The sequence below is a fragment of the Papio anubis genome, chromosome 9 (genome assembly GCF_008728515.1).
Source record: "Papio anubis isolate 15944 chromosome 9, Panubis1.0, whole genome shotgun sequence".
In the NCBI taxonomy this organism is placed as follows: domain Eukaryota; kingdom Metazoa; phylum Chordata; class Mammalia; order Primates; family Cercopithecidae; genus Papio; species Papio anubis.
Window position 1 is genome coordinate 28,547,076 of NC_044984.1, and position 17,875 is coordinate 28,564,950.

At 38.7% G+C, this 17,875-nt stretch overlaps 1 protein-coding gene across 4 annotated transcripts in view; it reads right to left on the reverse strand.

The window, feature by feature from the left end:
• The window catches only part of TMTC1 (transmembrane O-mannosyltransferase targeting cadherins 1), a 284,687-nt gene that overhangs the window by 118,606 nt on the left and 148,206 nt on the right, over nucleotides 1–17,875 (reverse strand). For all 4 annotated transcript variants that reach the window (XM_031650377.1, XM_031650376.1, XM_031650378.1 and 1 more), the window contains one exon: nucleotides 13,929–14,118. In XM_031650377.1, coding sequence (XP_031506237.1) covers nucleotides 13,929–14,118 — 190 coding nt within the window. The remainder of the gene's footprint in view (nucleotides 1–13,928; nucleotides 14,119–17,875) is intronic.

Here is a 17,875-nt window from a genome sequence, read left to right on the forward strand (position 1 = left end):
ATACATATATCTAAGACTCACTAACAAACTCAGTGAGTCTTCCAACTGAGGGGTAAATAAAAGAGGGGTAGGTAAGTCATTTTCTTATTAAATATGTAAAAACGTAATTGCCCTGTGAAGGCAAAGGAAAAGACAAATGATTTAGTGATGTGTAAAACTTTTGCCTGGCCTAGATCAAAAGCCAAGCAGAACACTCCAGGTACAACTGAATGGTATGTTACACATGACATGAGGAAAGAGGATTTGTAAAGGTTTCAGCTCCAGAACAAGGAGAATACTTTTACAGATGCCATATTAATAATTGACAAAAAGGCAGTCTTGGTAAGACTGCTCAAGGGCCACTGATTTTCAGGTAGCTGCTGAACAAAGGCTTGCATTTCTAGTGTCTACTTTGTTCTAATCCCTGACACTGAGGGGAATGGAGAAATCCAGGAATGGTAGCATAATGTTTTATGAACAGCAACAACAAAAATTATTTTTTTTTTAAATCCTGCCTATTTTTGCAAAATTTTTAAATACCACTAAAGACATCCACAATCTTTCTAAAGTCTGGAGCTTTAGGTGATAGCTGCAATAGCCATTGGTAAATAAGTCACTACATTTCCCATTCTTCCTTCCCCTTGATAAATGTTCAGTTTTAACAGAGTGATTTTATGTTATATTCTGCTCTTCTGTTACATTTGAACATACTAACTTCCCAAACTATGCTTCTGCACTTAAACTCTGCATTTAAAAACGTGTTACTACTATTACCTCTTATGTCAAGAAGTTAAAGAAGCTCCCTGTCACTCAAGGTAGAGGATGAAGGGAGGTGGGGAGGAGAGCATTAACTTTTATAAGCAACAGTAATATCAAACATAGATTCTGGTCATGGAAGCATGGCTGGACTTTGATATGTATCGACTCAAGAAAAGGCAGTCAATTGGAGTTCTTTTTATAAAGGCTGATATTTCTACAAAATGGAGACAGGATCCCTCATTGTACTCCTGGGTTTAAGCTGGGACAATTTCATGATGCTGGAACAACACAGGGCTCCTCATGTGCTGGCCTCCGTACTGAGTGTTGCATGTGGCTTGCCCTGGTCCAACCACAGTTGGTGCAGGGAGGATCAGAGAGGGGGCTCACGTAGCTGTGCAGTGGCAGAGTCTGGCCTCAGACTCAGGTTAGCGCTAATCACTCCCCTCCACAACCTCCCTTCCTCCCAGCCTCGGGACTATCATTCTGGAATCTGGGCAACACAACTCTACATGAATGCAGGGGCCACCCCCAACACAGTGGGGACTGACTTCCACTTGAGGTTGGTAGTAAATTTGAAGTGAACTAAACGAATTATTGAATTTAATGTGAGACTACCAAATGAAATCAAATGACAATCATAAGTCTGATACAGTATGTATCACATATGGCAAAGCAATGACATAAAAGTATGTGGGAAGGTCAGTACAATGGATATTCGAATATGTTCCAGTTTAAAATGAGGTACAGATCCAACTTCTCTATTTTCTAACACTGCATCAAATGAAGTGGTGAGCTCATTTTCAAACTCTCATCAGAAAGATGGTATGAAGGAAAATCTCTGCTTTGGAGCATGGCTGATGGGCCCAAGTTGTCTAAAACTACTGAGATGGAAAACTGCGACCCACAGAGCAGAACATTATCAGCACAGGAAAAAGGTGGCAGGTGGAGAAGCCAGCTGAGAGCAGGAAGAAGAGGCTGCATCAACTGGGCTGGTCAAGTCTCAGACAGAACAGCATCTCATATGATGGCTGGTGGTCGGGGTGAGAAGGACTCATGGCACTAGTGGTCGGGGTGAGAAGGACCATGGCAAGGCATCATCAGGGTCCATTTATCGAATACTGCAGTGGTCTCAAAGCAGAACAAGCTAGATGGGTTGTAAATGGGCTAGAAAGATTGGACGTATAAGAGCATGAAGAGGATTTTCATGAATTGAGGTTACAAAAAGAATACAAATGTGCTGTTTGTAAAGAATGGGAACTGAAAAGAGGAATGTAGGCCTGAGGAAAAAAGAAAAATCCATGTTGGCATAAAGCCATTCACTATTAAACGCAATCTTCATTCCCCAAGTTCAATTTTATTTTACCATTCAATATATTAAAGCATGATGCTTATTTTACTAGGTTTCATAACTGCTATTCTGGAATTTAGTGATCCTTGTGCCATAATACCATAACCTATTATTTGGCTGAGCTAAATGCAAATAATTTCCAGCAATCAGCAAGTGTGTTCAGTTCAATCATATGGATCTATGGTAGTACAATGTTGTACCCCAGGGATTGAAAATGTATGTGACAATGATGAAACTGAATAGCTGTGAAAGACTGCATGGGCAGCAAAGCTCTAAATATTTACTACCTTGTTCTTTCTTTTAAAAAAGTTTGCCATTTCTTGGTCTATCCTATTGTATTGTGTTTATTCCCATAAGCTGCTCCAAGTCCCTTTTGGAATGAGGCGAGGATGCCAATAAGCAAATAATCACTTTCCAATAGTGGCTCTTGTTTTGATCTTACCTTCTTGTTGAGATGTGTGGGAATTTTATTTAAAGAGAGATCACAGGCTGACAGTCTCTGCTTATCAGCTCTGTGTGGTGTTGTGGTGAGTAGGTTGATGGGGGCTGTGACATGGACCAGCATGGAGGTAAATCCAGAGCGAGGCTGAGAACAGGCATGAAAGGAGATCCCAGAGATGACGAAGGCCTTCCCTGAGTGTGGAGTGGCATTAGCCCTACCCCACCCCCACCCTCCATTTCCACCAAGTTGTTGCGAGTAGTCACCTCTACCAGTCCGGCTGCAGATTTTTCCCCACGTGGACATGAAAGTTTGGCTTGTTTCCCAGGGCTCAGTGCTGCAGCCTGTGATTTGTGTTGGTTGCAAAACTACCACCCTACTAAAAATTTAAAAAACAAATAAAAACCAAAACCCTCAAACGTATACCTGTGAGGTGAGGGGAGGGGAGAGACAGGACTTCCATCGCCCGATGTTCATTCTCAAAAGACCTCATGATTGAGGCGATTACTAAGAAAGTCAGGTATCAGTAGCCCCCTTCTTTTTCTCTCATGTTTTCCTTTTGTAAGTATCCTACAAGATTACGAAAGGTATAAAAATACCTTAAAATCTCAAGACACTCTGTGAGAATGTAATAAAGAACCAATACCAAATAAATTACTCTTAAATATAATTTAATGGTGTTTCCTCTGTAATGCAGGGAAACCACATTAGAGAACATGGGAAATTGGGAACTATAAAGAATAGGACTGACTAATGGTATTAACTCCTCTAAATAATCCAAATTAGACTGGCTGCTTTCCTGATATATGTCACTTTTTATTGCAAGTCAACAGTCTGACATAAAGTCTGTAAGAGTCATAAAGAAAAACCCAAGTGCATTTTCAGCCATGGTTCTCCGGGGGCATACACACTCACTATTCATAGCAAATAATGGAATATTCAGCCTTTGTGGCTTAAATATCCTTTATCTCTTACCGTACATACATTCCCACAGAGTGATTACCCTCATCACGAAGGGTCAGAGCAAATTAGTTCACTTTAAAATTCATGGTTAAAAACAACTCGAGCCAATAAGAAATTTCTAGATTATTCTCTACATTATGTAATATAAGTTCAAATGACTTTCTAGAGAATGAATGGTGTGTGAATAGAAGGAGGAGACGAAGGAGAGGCACAGAATGAGATAAATTCTACTCTTAAATTCTCAAAGATGCCAACTGAGCTCTTCCGTGATAAATAATAAACTACTCCACAAGGTCTTAAATTTCGTATGCCCTGAAAACAGGACAAACTAGAAACAATCTCTAAATTCATTGTGTGGTTATTTCTAGAGAAAGGAACATTTAGATTCTGTATTCTGCCTCTCCCACTCAATTCTGGACAAGATCTTGTCAAAAGTAAAACATCTACTCTTTGAGTTGCTTACCCACAGAAACAGTTCAACTAGATATGGAAGTGGCCCGGAATAGTTTGAAGTATGTAATGGTGTCTAACATAACTTATTTCTAAAAAAGAAAGAATTCGTTTTTGTTTTCCATAATTATAAAAATGTAGAGGAACAGGTATTCAACAGAGGCCTATGAAAAGCAGGTTGTGGGGGTTGGTTTTGGCAGATGACACACCTGCTGTTTTACATGACTTAATTTGTCTTATATGACTTAATTTGTAGTTTTATAAAGTTAATTATTGAAATGTTAATAAAATGCAAATAAGTAAAATACAAATGTATTAGGAAAGAGTATGCTCCCACCTCCACCTATCAGGTGTCCTGGTTGATGATAAAATAGGAAGCAAGAAGAAGGTTTTTGGTAAATTGGAGAAGAAACAAAGATTAAAAGCATATATATTGGCCAAAATGACGCAACAAAAGCTGGTTAATATTAGTAAAAGAGGATGGGCGCTGTGGCTCACACCTGTAATCCTAACACTTTGAGAGGCTGAGGCAGGTGGGTCACGAGGTCAGGAGTCTGAGACAAGCCTGGCCAACTTGGCGAAACCCTGTCTCTACTGAAAATACAAAAATTAACCAGGCGCATTGGCGGTTGCCTGTAATTCCATCTACTCGGGAGGCTGAGGCAGGAGAATTGCTTGAACCCAGGAGATGGAGGTTGCAGGGAGCCGAGATCGTGCCACTACACTCTAGCCTGGGTGACAGAGCAAGACTCTGGCTCAAAAAATAAATAAATAAAATAAAATAAAATAAAATAAAAGCAAGATATGCATGTCTTACGAATCTTTAGTGACTTTAAGGCTGTTCTTTTCCTTCAGTCCCCACCTCCTATGCTCCACGGACACACACAAAAGCAGCTAAAGGACCTGAATTCTCTTTTTTTTTTTTTTTTTTTTTTTTTTGAGATGGAGTCTCTGTTGCCCTGGCTGGAGTGCAGTGACACAATCTCGGCTCACTGCAACTTCTACCTTCCAGGTTCAAGTGATTCTCGTGCCTCAGCCGTCTCAGCACCTGGGATTACAGGCACCCACAGTCATGCCCAGCTACTTTTTATATTTTTAGTAAAGACGGGGTTTCACCATGTTGCCCAGGCTGGTCTCAAACTCCTGACCTCAGGTGATCCACCCGCCTTGGCCTCCCAAAGTGCTGGGATTACAAGCGTGAGCCACTGTGCCCGGCAAGGACCTGAATTCCTTCCTCTAGTCTTATTTCCTCCCCTGGCCTGGGCCCACCAAGAAGAAAACTAAACAAAACAGAGCGAGAAGCCAACTGGAGGAAGTATGGCAAAAGAAAGGACAGTAGGCGAAGGCTTAAAAAGATAGAAGTTTGATACTGTTTGGGTGCATGGTATCACACATCGTATCGCACACACTCACTCCTTAATCGCGCTGGTATCAACTCATATGGCTGTACCCTGCCCACTTGGCTCCAGTCATCTCAGCCTCCTTACTGTCTATGACGGGTCCAGTACTTTCCTGCCTCAGGGCCTCAGCACTGGCTTTCCCTGCTCTTGGAATGCTCTTCCCCAAACAGCCACATGACTCACCCTTTCACTTCCTTTATGTCTCTGCTCCAATATCGCCTTATCTGTGAGGTGATGTGAGACCTCTTCACATCACCTAATATTTGACATATCAAGACATATTTTAAGTGTTTAAGTGTAAGCTCCATGCAGGTGGGACTTTCATTTTGTTCACTGTGCTAATCACAGCAACCAAAAGGCACTCAATCAATACTAAGACAAGGACAGAGGAAAAAGTAGTGATGCTACAAAGAACATATTCTCCTTTCAATATAAGCCAAGGTTGTTTTTTATGATTGAGAATCAATCAAAGGTGAAAATAAAAGAAAGATTTCCCATGACTCTCTGGACTCACTGCATACGCTTGTTCATCCGGTATTTTTTTCTTGGTAATATATAGCTTCACTATCTCAAGATTTAAGGATATAATCAGGGATTATAAAATAATTTCAGCTCGATACTTGCTGATTCAGTACACAACTCATTTGGAAATATTTCAGGTGGACAGACTTGTGCTTATTCTGCTGACATTATTATAAACATTTCATCTATTGTTTCTTTTTAACACAGAACAATGTCCATAAAGCATGACACCTATGTTCATAAAAGTTTAATCCTCCTGTTTACTGCTTCAGAGTCAAAGCCCTTACCATCATGTCCTTAGTAATTCATCATCGCGCACACACAAAACAGGATTATTCCCACTTCGAGAGGTTACTAACTAGTTGGAGAACCTGACTCTAAGGCCTGATTCCTATCTCCCTTCTGGTGTGGAAGCAGATCAAGAAAAGTGAAACCAGGCCACAAAAACATGAGCAAAGCTCTGTCTCCAACCTCTGAAAGAAGAACATGTGGAGAGTGTAAGTGGACAAGAATTGTCAGAGGCTCTAGTTAATCGATTGCAAGAATTTTCAAGATGAAAGCCACCACAGAAGGGTTCAATCTTAACTATCCCCACAGCTGGAATGCTCTGCTAATTTTTAAGGATGCATTAAAGTGATTATGAAACAAACTCCCTGAAAGAAAAGGATTAACAGCCTTTCACAGAGGAAGTTTCCATTCATTCATCATGTTATCAATGACACTCTGGGGAGGGCCAAGACTTGCCTGTGTGCGAGGCCTACTGCCATCATGAGAGGTTATGTTTAACACACTTGACCGAGATGACAGTCTGTGGGGAATCCCCAGTCTCCTTAATTAGCTGGGAAAAAGTCAAGAAAAACCCTTTCCGATATACTCATTCAGGCTCCACTATATGTGCTTCTGCAGATCAGTTACAATACAGCAGGCACGCCAAACCATGAGCTAAGGTCAGATAATAATAAAACAAACCTCATACTCAACCCCAAATATTTCATGCAGCTGTTGAGCATGGTGCTTTTCAAGTCTTTAGATACACGTCTTACAAGAAAAGATTTTCTAGACTAAAATCTGATTAAACGGAATTGCTAACTTTTTGCAGTTTTATTCATTTAGATAATAGATACTGAGTGGCAAATTTAGACAATAAATAAATAAAATTTAGGTAATAAATATTGACTGGGCAAGTTCCTAGTGATAGAAGTATGGCAGTGAACAAGACACACAAAAATATTTTTCCTCATGGGGCTCATGCTCTGGTTGGCAGAAATAGGCATTAAGTAAAATAACCAAACTATATAGTATTTTAGAACTTGAAGTTTAAGTGAAGGGAGTTAAAAAGTAAAAGGAAGATAAAGAAAGGAGTAGAGAGTATATGACTACCTTTTAAATAGGATGGTTAAAGTAGGCCTTACTAACAAGGTGAAATTTGAGCTCAAGTTTATGTAACTAATTGGCATGCCAGAGTTTCTTGAGGATGGTTATTTACATGATCCTTGCTTTATAAAATTCATTTACAACAAGATGTATCAGATGGTTACTTTAAAATAAGGTGTTTGGGGGGAAAGAATACCCTCTTCAAAAAATGATGCAGAGAAAACTGGATAAGCACATGCAAAAGAATGAAGTTGGATCCCTACTTCACTGCACACCCAAAGATTAACTCAAAATGAATCAATGACCTAAATATAAGAGCTAACACCACAAAACTCTTAGAAGAAAACAGTCGTAAATCTTGATGACCTTGAATTTGGCCATGCATTTTTAGATTTGACAGTAAAAGCATGATAGAAAAAGAAAAGCATTGCTAAACTAGATTTCACAAAAATTAAAAACTTTTGGTCAGGCACGGTGGCTCATGCCTGTAATCCCAGCACTTTGGGAGGCCATGGTAGGTGGGTCACCTGAGGTCTAGAGTTCAAGACCAGCTTGGCCAACATAGCAAAACCTTGTCTCTACTAAAAATATAAAAAATGAGCTGAGCTTGGTGGCAGGTGCCTGTAATCCCAGCTACTCAGGAGGCTGAAGTAGGAGAATCGCTTGAACCTGAGAGGCAGACATTGCAGTGAACTGAGATCGTGCCATTGCACTCCAGTCTAGGCAACAAGAGCGAAACTCCATCTCAAAAAAAAAAAAATAATAATAAATAAAAAACTTTTGTGCATCAAAGGACATTATCAAGAATGTAAAAGGCCAAGCTATGGAATGATAGACAGTATTTGCAAATCAAATATCTTTTAGGGATTTAATATCCTGAATATATAAATAACTCTTACAACTCAACAACAAAAAGACAACCCAATTAAAAAGTGGGCAAAGGACCTAAATAGACATTTCTCCAGAGAAGATATAATGAGGATGACCAATAAACATGTGAAAGGATGCTCAACTTCATTGATCATTAAGGAAATGCAAATCACAACAACAATAAGTTACCTCTTCAGACTCAGTAGGATAGCTTTAATTAAAATAACAAAAGATAAATAACAAGTGTTGGTTGGGATGCAGAGAAATATGAGCTCTTGTACATTGCTGGAGGGAATGCAACATGGTGCAGCCACTATGGAAGTTTGTCATTTCTTCAAAAAGTTAAAAGTTGAATTACTTTATGACTCAGTAATTCCACTCCTAGTTATATGCTCTAGAGAAATGAAAATATATATCCACAAAGAAACTTGTACGCAAATATGTACAGTAGTGTTATTTTTAGTAGTCCAAAAAGAAAAAAAAACATTGAAAGTAGGAAAACATTGAATGTCCATCTATGAATAAATGGATAAGCAAATTGTGGTATATGCTAAAGGTATTAAATATTCTGGTACATTTACTTAAATTACTTGAATATAAGTTAATAACATTTGAAAAACAGCAGATGCAAAAAGATCACTTTAACCTTCTTGTTATTTCTTAAAGCAGAAAATACGATTCTCATGTAAAAGATGCCCTCCCCATACCAAAAAGACGCAGCTTCCTTATCCTCAAAGATGAGAAATATAACCGGAGAGAATCATGTACAGACCTTGTTAAAGTAACTCTTATCTTCTAAGCTTCCCCACATAATTTAGTTATACCTTCACTATTTACTATTCTTTGTCCAATCCAATTTATAAGTAACAGACTTCAACTGCTTCTTTGACTCTTTAATTCTTTATGAGGGCACCTGTGACATGTAAAACTTGTATTAAATAAATGTGTATGTTTTTGCCCATTTATCTTATGTCAATTTAATTATTGAACATACGCGGGACCCTAAGTGGATGGAGGTGGAGTTTTTCTGCCCCTACATTACATACAATGGAATATGACTCAGCCATGAGAAGGAACAGCGTGCTACAACTTCAGTGAATGTCAAGAATATGGTGCTAAGTGAAAGAAGCCAGACATAGAAGATCACATGTTTTATTACTCCTGTAAACGAAAAATAAAATTGTAAGGCCTTCAGCCATCTGAACGGACCCCTCCTCTTGCTCAAGGGGTTTCCAGAGTTACCTGAAAATCTAGTTCAGGCCATGATGAAAGAGCGGGTTGGACATACCTCATTATACCCCACCAGCACTAACATCAACATAGACTTCATAAGAAACATTTACAGTCTATTCTCTCTAAAGCCTGCTACTTGGAGGCTTCATCTGCATGGTATAAACAAGGTCTCTACAACCCTCTATTGTAACCCAGGTATTCCTTTCTTTTTACATTTTATTATTATTATTATTATTATTATTATTATTATTATTTTGAGACAGACTTCGCTCTGTCACCCAGGCTGGAGTGCAGTGGTGTGATCTCGGCTCACTGCAACCTCCACCTCCTGGGTTCAAGAGATTCTTCCACCTTAGCCTGACAAGTAGCTAGAACTACAGGCGCATACCACCATGCCCGGCTAATTTTTGTTTTTTTAGTAGAGATGGGGTTTCGCCATGTTGGCCAGGCTGGTCTTGAACTCCTGGCCTCAAGTTTTCTGCTCGCCTCGGCCTCCCAAAGTGCTGGGGTTACAGGCATCAGGGACCGTGCCTGGCCTCAGGCATTCCTTTCTATTGATAATAACTCTTTCAACAAATTGCCAATCAGAAAATTTTTAAAGCTACCTATGACCTGGATGTGCCTCCACCCTTCAAGTTGTTCTGCCCTTCCATATCGAGCCAATGTATGTTTTACATGTATGATTGATGTCTCAGGTCTCCCTAAAATGTACAAAAGTGAGCTGTACCCCTACCACATAGGGCACTTGTAGTCAGGACCTCCTGAGGCTGTGCCACAGGTGTGTCCTTCACCTTGGCAAAATAAACTTTCTAAATTGGCTGAGGCCAGTCTTGGACATTTGGGGTTCACCCTCCTTTTATATTCTATACCCAGAATAGGCAAATTAATAGAGACAGAAAGCAAATTAAAGGTTATCAGGGGATGGAGGAGGGGAAAGCTGAGAGTGATTACTTAATAAGTATGCGGTTGTTTTATGGGGTAATGAAAAAGCTTTGAAACTAGAAAGTGCTGGCAGTTGTATAACACTGTAAATACACTAAATGCCACTAAATTGTACTCTTTAAAATAGTTAATTGTATGTTATATAACTTTCACTTCAATTTTTAAAAGGTGTTTTAATCATGCAAATTTTTTTCATTCAATTGTCAGGACTGTCCTTATGTTTTATGTTTAAATTTCAGTTCTGTATTCATTCCAGACTTTTACCTATTTGCAATATTTCATCATTTTTTATACTTTATTGAGGTAAAGTTACCATACAACAAATTCACCCATTTTAAGTATATATTTTGGTGAGATTCACTACCACAGTCATATTTTAAAAAGCATAAAATATTAACTGTAGTCCTCGTGCTGTGCATTAGATCTCCAGATTCATTCATCCTGCATATCTTCAATTTTGTACCCTTTGACCTACATCTCCCCAAATCCTTTGATACAGCATGCTGTAGACCTTAAATATGTACAATAAAAATAAAATTTAAAAATTAAAAAAAAAAAGCATAAAACACCTCAAAATGTTATTTCAAGTTATAGTCAACCTCCAACCCCACATGTGTTCTGTCATTACGCCTTTTTTAGAATTTCACATGAATGGAATCATATAGGGTATTTAGTTTGTTTTTATGCTGCTATGAAGAAATACCCAAGACTAGGTAATTTATAAAGAAAACAGGTTTAATTGACTCACAGTTCTGCATGGCTGGGGAGGTCTCAGGAAATTTATAATCATAGTGGAAGGTGAAGAGGAAGCAGGGACCTTGGGCAGCAGGAGACAGAATGAGTGCTGAGCAAAGGGAGAAAAACCCCTTATAAAACCAAAAGATCTAATGAGAACTCTCTCACTATCACAAGAACAGCATGTGGGTAACTGCCCCCATGAGCCAATTATCTCTCACAGGGTCCCTCCCATGACATGTGGGGATTATGGGGACTATAATGCAAGATGAGATTTGGGTGGGGACACAGCCAAACCACATCATATAGCATACACTCTTATATGTCTGGTTTATTTCACTTAGCACCATGTTCATCCATGTCCGTCCACATTGTTTTATGTATTCGTAGTTTGTCCCTTAAAATTTCTGAATAATTGATGACACTGAGTTTGTCCAATTGCATGTTAGGTCATTAGATTTTTCCCAATTTGTCTGTTATTATAAATAAAGCTGTATGAATATTCATGGACAAGATATTCATGTGGACATGTTTTCATTTCTTTTCAGTAGGTGGAAATGGATAGAGCTGTTTAATTTTATGTTTAACTTTTTAAGAAACTTCCAAATTTTTCCAAAGTGTCTGTATCATTTTTTATTCCCATCAGTAATGTATGAGGATTCCAGTTGCTCCACATTGGCCAATACTCAGTGTTGGGAATCTTTTCAATGATAGTCATTATAGTGAGAGTATAATGGTATCTCTTTGCGGATTTAATTTGAAGTTCCCTAATGACTAATGATGCTGAGCATCTTTTCATGTATTTGTTAAAAAATTTTGCATATCTTCTTCTGTGAAGTGTCCACTTGAATCTTTTCTCCATTTTAGTTTTTGTCTTCTTATTATTGCGTTTTAAGAGCACTTTAAATATTCCAGATACAAGGCCTTTGTAGATTTATGTTTTACAAATATTTTCTCCCAATTTGTGGCTTGCCTCTTCATTTAATTCACATTATCTTTTGATGAAAAGAATATTTAATTTTGAAGATGTCCAATTCATCAACTTTTTCTTTTACAGTTTTCACATTAAATGTTCTAAGAAATATTTGCTTAAGTCAAATTCACAAAGATTTTCTCCTTTTCTTTTAGAAATTATGGTGTAATTTACTTTTTTGTTTAGGGCTATGATCCACTTAGAATTAATTTTTGTATACTGTATAATGTAAGGATTAAGATTCATATTTTTTCCTTACAGATATTCAGTTACATTTTTAAAAGACCATTGTTTCTCCATTGAATTACTTTGATAACTATGTCAAAAATCAGTTGGTCCCATTAGTGTAGATTTAGCCCTGAATTCTCAATTCTATTCCATTTCCTATTGACATTTTTTTTAAAAAATGAGTTTGGTCACACACTCCTGTTTCTTCACATTTCTAGTAATATTTGGTTAAACTAGGTGTTGCATGTCATACATTGTAGGGACCCTAGATTCTATTTTGTTCTTCTGAAATTGTTAGTTTTCCTGTTTGAATACATTTGATGAGCTTCCATAGACTCAAACTGGAAAACTTGTTTCTCTGCAGAATGCTGAAATTATTACTCAGTCCTTTTCTTCTTTTGCCTGGATTTCTGGGGATCTCTCTTGTGCCAACATGGCTTTGTGATCAGTCAATGATTTGGGCAGAGGTTATACATGGATAACTCACGCCAGTGAATTTCCCAATCTCTGCTGCTCAACTCGTGTATGTGCTGAAGAATGCATACAAACTTGCAGCAAATAAGTCTCCCAGAGCTTTTAATTTTGCTTGTGTATATGTCATTTAACAGCCATGAATGCATGGAGAGTATATTACCTCTGCTCTTCTATATTTCTCTTGCTTCCAAAACTTTCCCTTCAATTTTTGCTGCCCTGTTTCTTTCCCAAATCAAATTTTTCCAAAATTGTAAAACTTTCCAAAGTTTACCAGCCAATTCCAACCAGTAAACTTATGGATTTTTACTGCTAGATCTGACAGGATGGAGAGAACTTACCTTCAGGTAAAAGCATCTTATCCAATGGAGTAGCAGTTTTTCATAAGTAAACATTTTCAAGTTTTTTGCTGAAATGATTTGTCTGTGTCACCACCCAAATCTCATCTTGAATTGTAGTTCCCATAATTCCCACATGTTGTGCGGACCAAGTGGAGATAATTAAATCCTGGGGGCAGTTTCCCCCATTCTGCTCTTTGTGATAGTGAGGTAATTCTCACTAGATATGATGGTTTTATAAGGGACTTTCCCCTTCACTGGACACTCATTATTCTCTCTCCTGCCGCCTTGTGAAGAAGGACATGTTTGCTTCCCCTTCTGCCCTGACTGTAAGTTTCCTAAGGCCTCCCCAGCCCTGCATAACTGTGAGCTAACTAAACCTCTTTCCTTTATAAATTATTCAGTCTCAGGTATGTCCTTATAGCAGCATGAGAATGAACTAGAATATTTGCCTTTGGTCTTTGGTCATTTTTGAAATAGTTGTATTTAATAATTTTGTAGTTTTATACTTTTGGGGGAGGTAGTGGAAGAAATGACCCAACTACCTCTGGCATTCATTTATGAAAGTAGAGTCTTAACCACATTTTAAGCATTTATAAATAGGTTATTTACCACAATTTCATTTATCATTATATTAAATCAAATAAATTACTTTGAAAATTAGCCAACCACAGCAGTAACTTCTCATTTACAAACATCAAGCTTCAGATCAATACAGGGTTAGTAGAAACAGTCAAAAAATCTATAAAGTGGCCATGGTATATTATTACCAGCTACAAAACATTTAAATACACAAAGAGAGGAGATTCAATTTACACCCAGACCACCTGCACAAAAAAGAACATTATGGGCATAGAATATCTGTCTTCAAATGCAGAGTTCATTCTATTTTCGAAAAAATTACCTTAAAGGCTGCTAAGCAGTGCAGGCTCAATAAGGCCATCACAACTGCCAGAAGGATGGTGGCTAAGTTCCGCATGTCCCATATGGTCTCCACCAAAGGAATACTGCCGACCTGCCAGTCGTAGCACAGGGTCACAGGTGCAAGCAGAAGCCACACGTTGAACGCTAAGAGGTAGGAATAGGTGAGGAATCTATAAAGAGAAGAAGAATCACTGAAACACTGCTCAAGAACCATGATATTCTGTAAGCATTCAGTCACCATAATTTTATTAAATAGCATTTCTACCCAGTCAATGTTATCTCGGAGGAGAAGACAATGGAAGATGGAAAGCCATTCACTCATTTATTTATTAAATTGATAGATTTGGGATATATCTAATAGGTTCTAGCCACTCTGAAGTGCTGACCTTTTAATGGTGAACAAATACAGATACAGTTTCCATGACATATATTTTAAAATTATCATACAAATAAATATATTACAACCAGAAACAAATGCTATGAAGGAAATGTCTGACAAAAGCACATGACAGAAATGTCACTCTGTTTCAGACATGATTCCTTGGATAAGAGACATTTGAACTGTCCCGTCTTAATAGTGCCCAGAATCCCGCAGTAGATTTGAAAATATTTCATCATTTTTATAATACACTGATCTATATTGAGTTATTTCAAAAAATCAAAATATTTGTGGTATGGAGCTAATATCTCTTACTCACATACTGAGGGGCCAGGACTTGGTAGGAGGGAAACTGCAGGTGTCCTTGATGACAAGGACAGCCAGGTGGACAGAGGGACAATGGATGGAGGAGGTGTTATGCCTGTTTCCTGGCTGCAACTAGGCACTAAGGTAAAGTGGAAGGCATTCTAGTTGTTTGCCTCATTTTGGGGGTAGAGAAAATTGAATTTATTTAAATTCATTCATTCAATACATTCATTAAGCAGTGTTCTAGACCCTTGAGAACTGCACATAGCAACTTTGTTGAATCTAGGAGACGATCAAACTCTAGCATTGCCTCAGCATAAGGCTGTGTCCCTGGGATGACCCCAGCCCCTCATTAAAATGCTTACCTGAGAAATGCTGTCAGGAGAATTTATTCTTTGCTCCAGTCAACACCTAACAACAGGCCCCCAACATCCTTTTCTTACAGCATTTACAAAAATGTGCTTACGACTGTGGATACTTATCTCTTACAACACAGAAGCATCTCCGTCAAGGACCCGAGAGCCATTTCTATGAAATGTAATCATCAGGAAGGACAGGCCTCTGTCTCCCAATCTCTGGGAGCACAGAATTTTAACTTTGGTAACTGTCAGCCAGCGGACACAGCTGGCCTCATCGCATCTACAGGGATCAACGCTCTATAAGTCTTCACCTCTCTGACTCTACTGAGCCCCACACTCCACCCACTCCCTCACCCTCCCTTTGAAAGGCCCAGTCACCTCTGCACAAATCAGAATGAAGCTCTGCTCCTTCCCCTACTGTCAGTAGTGATGGAGTGAAATCTGTGTTCACCACTTCAGCTCATATCTGACTGTGTTTGTCAACTTGCTTGGAATTAAACAGAAGAATTAGATGAATTCCTTGTCCTCAAGGAATGTATAATCCAATAGTGAAAACAGGACACACTGAATTAAACAGGCAGAAGGAAACAGATGAACACCGTAAGAGTACAGAGTGTGAAGAGAGTTTCTCCCTCATTTGTCAGGTTTTTTTAGAGGGAATCTTGGATTGGCAAAGACATTAGATGAGATAATTTCCAAGTTACTTTCTAGTGCGAAGCATCAGTTGACCCTGAATTCCTGTCAACAAATAGCTACTGGTTTAAAGCACCTCAGTTCTCTCCTCCCCTCCCCTCTTACTGTTTGAAGGTCAGTGGTGGAAAGGAAAATCATCCGCAGCCATCAGGCTGCAGAGCAGGAGGCAGATTATTTACTGCTCAGACTCTCAAACCCCAACAAAGACATGGGTTGAAAGAGGCATGGCTATTTCAATCACGCTCAACCCTTTCCCCTCTGTTAATTTTTAACTAAAAGGTAATATACAAATAGAATAGTATACACTGAAAGTCTGATAAAGTTTAGGCTTTGCTATTTAACAGCAACAAAAAAAAATGACCAAAAAAAAAAAAAATGCTGTTTATCTTTTAGGCTTGGACCTGCGAAATTGTTGCCTGAGAATGCCATCTCCACAGAAAAGTGATTGAATCATTTTGGGCTTCTTTTTTCACAGAGCTTTCAGGCTGATGTCATCTACTGTTCAGGCCACTAAAGGTTCTCTATGACTTAGCTTTTAGGTAAGTAGTGAACCATCAAACTTAGAAGAAAAAGTTGGGTAGCTCTGCCTCTCAGTCACATCCCAGCTCTTAAAATGACTTTAAAACTATTATCCCCTTTTTGAGGAAATAATAGATCTAGGCATGATCATCAATGGCAACAGTCATCAATGACTGCTTAACTTATTAGGTGAAACGCCAGTGAGGTCCTCTATTTATAATAGTTAAATCAGGCTAATTCTGGTGCCTGGAACTGACTAATCAACTTTAACATCACTGAAAGGGAAATGAACAGCCTGATGTCCTCCTTATGGAAATACACATCATACTTACGAAGTCAAAAGAAAAAACAAAATCAAACCTGAACTAATCAAGTCCTAAATCTAATTGTCAGTTTATAGCAAAGACAGGAAACAACAGAACATGCCGCATCACACCACAGGGATGCAGTGTGCAAAATCCAGACTGTGGGAAACAAAGGGCCCAGATTCTTAAACAAGTACATTGTAATTATGGGAAGAGAAGGAGGGAAAGGACATCTGTAAATTAAAAGAAACTTCAGAGACACATCAAGCAAAGTGCAGGTTTTGTTCAGATGCTAATCCAAACAAACCTCTATTAAAAATAACTACTTAGGACACAATCAGAATAAACTGAAATACTGATTGGATAGAGAGAGAATTGGCTGGGGACAATCACTGTTAAAGTGTGATAATAGTATTGTGGTAATTTTTTTTAAGAGTACTTGTATTTTAGAAATATATACTAACATACACACATATGAAATAAAATGATGTCTGGGATTTGCTTTAAAATAATTGACTAAGAGGAAGGGAAAGTAAGTAGGTGGGATATGGATGAAACAAGATGACCAGGAGTTATCATTATTGAGACTAGAAGATGGCATGCATGTGGGGTACTTCATGCCACTTTCTCTACTTTTTAACTAGGGCAAAAGGCAATAGAATTGCAATAGTAACACTTTCTTATCTTATTTCCACCCTATGGCTTGACTATGGAACATTCGGAACTGCTATGCAGAATGTATTATTTAATTTTGAGTTTATGTTTTGGCCTTGCTCTGCAAGTTGACCTCAGTTCTTTATGTCTTCTAGATGTGCAATACTGTATTGACAAAAAACAAATATAACAAAAATTTTTTAAAGTTATAATCTCAACATAGTTATTTACATATTACCAAAAGAAAAATGCTTTCACGGTGGTTCACACCTGTAATCCCAGCACTTCGGGAGGCCAAGGTGGGCGGATCACGAGGTCAAGAGATCAAGACCATCCTGGCCAACATGGTGAAACCGCTTCTCTACTAAAAATACAAAAATTAGGCGGGTGTGGTGGTGCGCACCTGTATTCCCAGCTATTTGGGAGGATGAGGCAGGAGAATCACTTGAACCTGGGAGGCGGAGGGTGCAGTGAGCTGGGCATGGTACCTCATGCCTGTAATCTCAGCACCTTGGGAGCCCTAGCTGGGAGGACTGCTTGAGCCCCAGAGTTTGAGATAAGCCTAGGCAACACACCAAGGCTCATCTCTACAAAAAATTTTTTTAAAGAAAGCTTAGCTGGGTGTGGTGGCACACACCTGTAGTCCCAGCTACTCCAGAGGCTGAGATGAGAGGATGGATCACTTTAGCCAGGGAGGTCAAGGCTGGAGTGA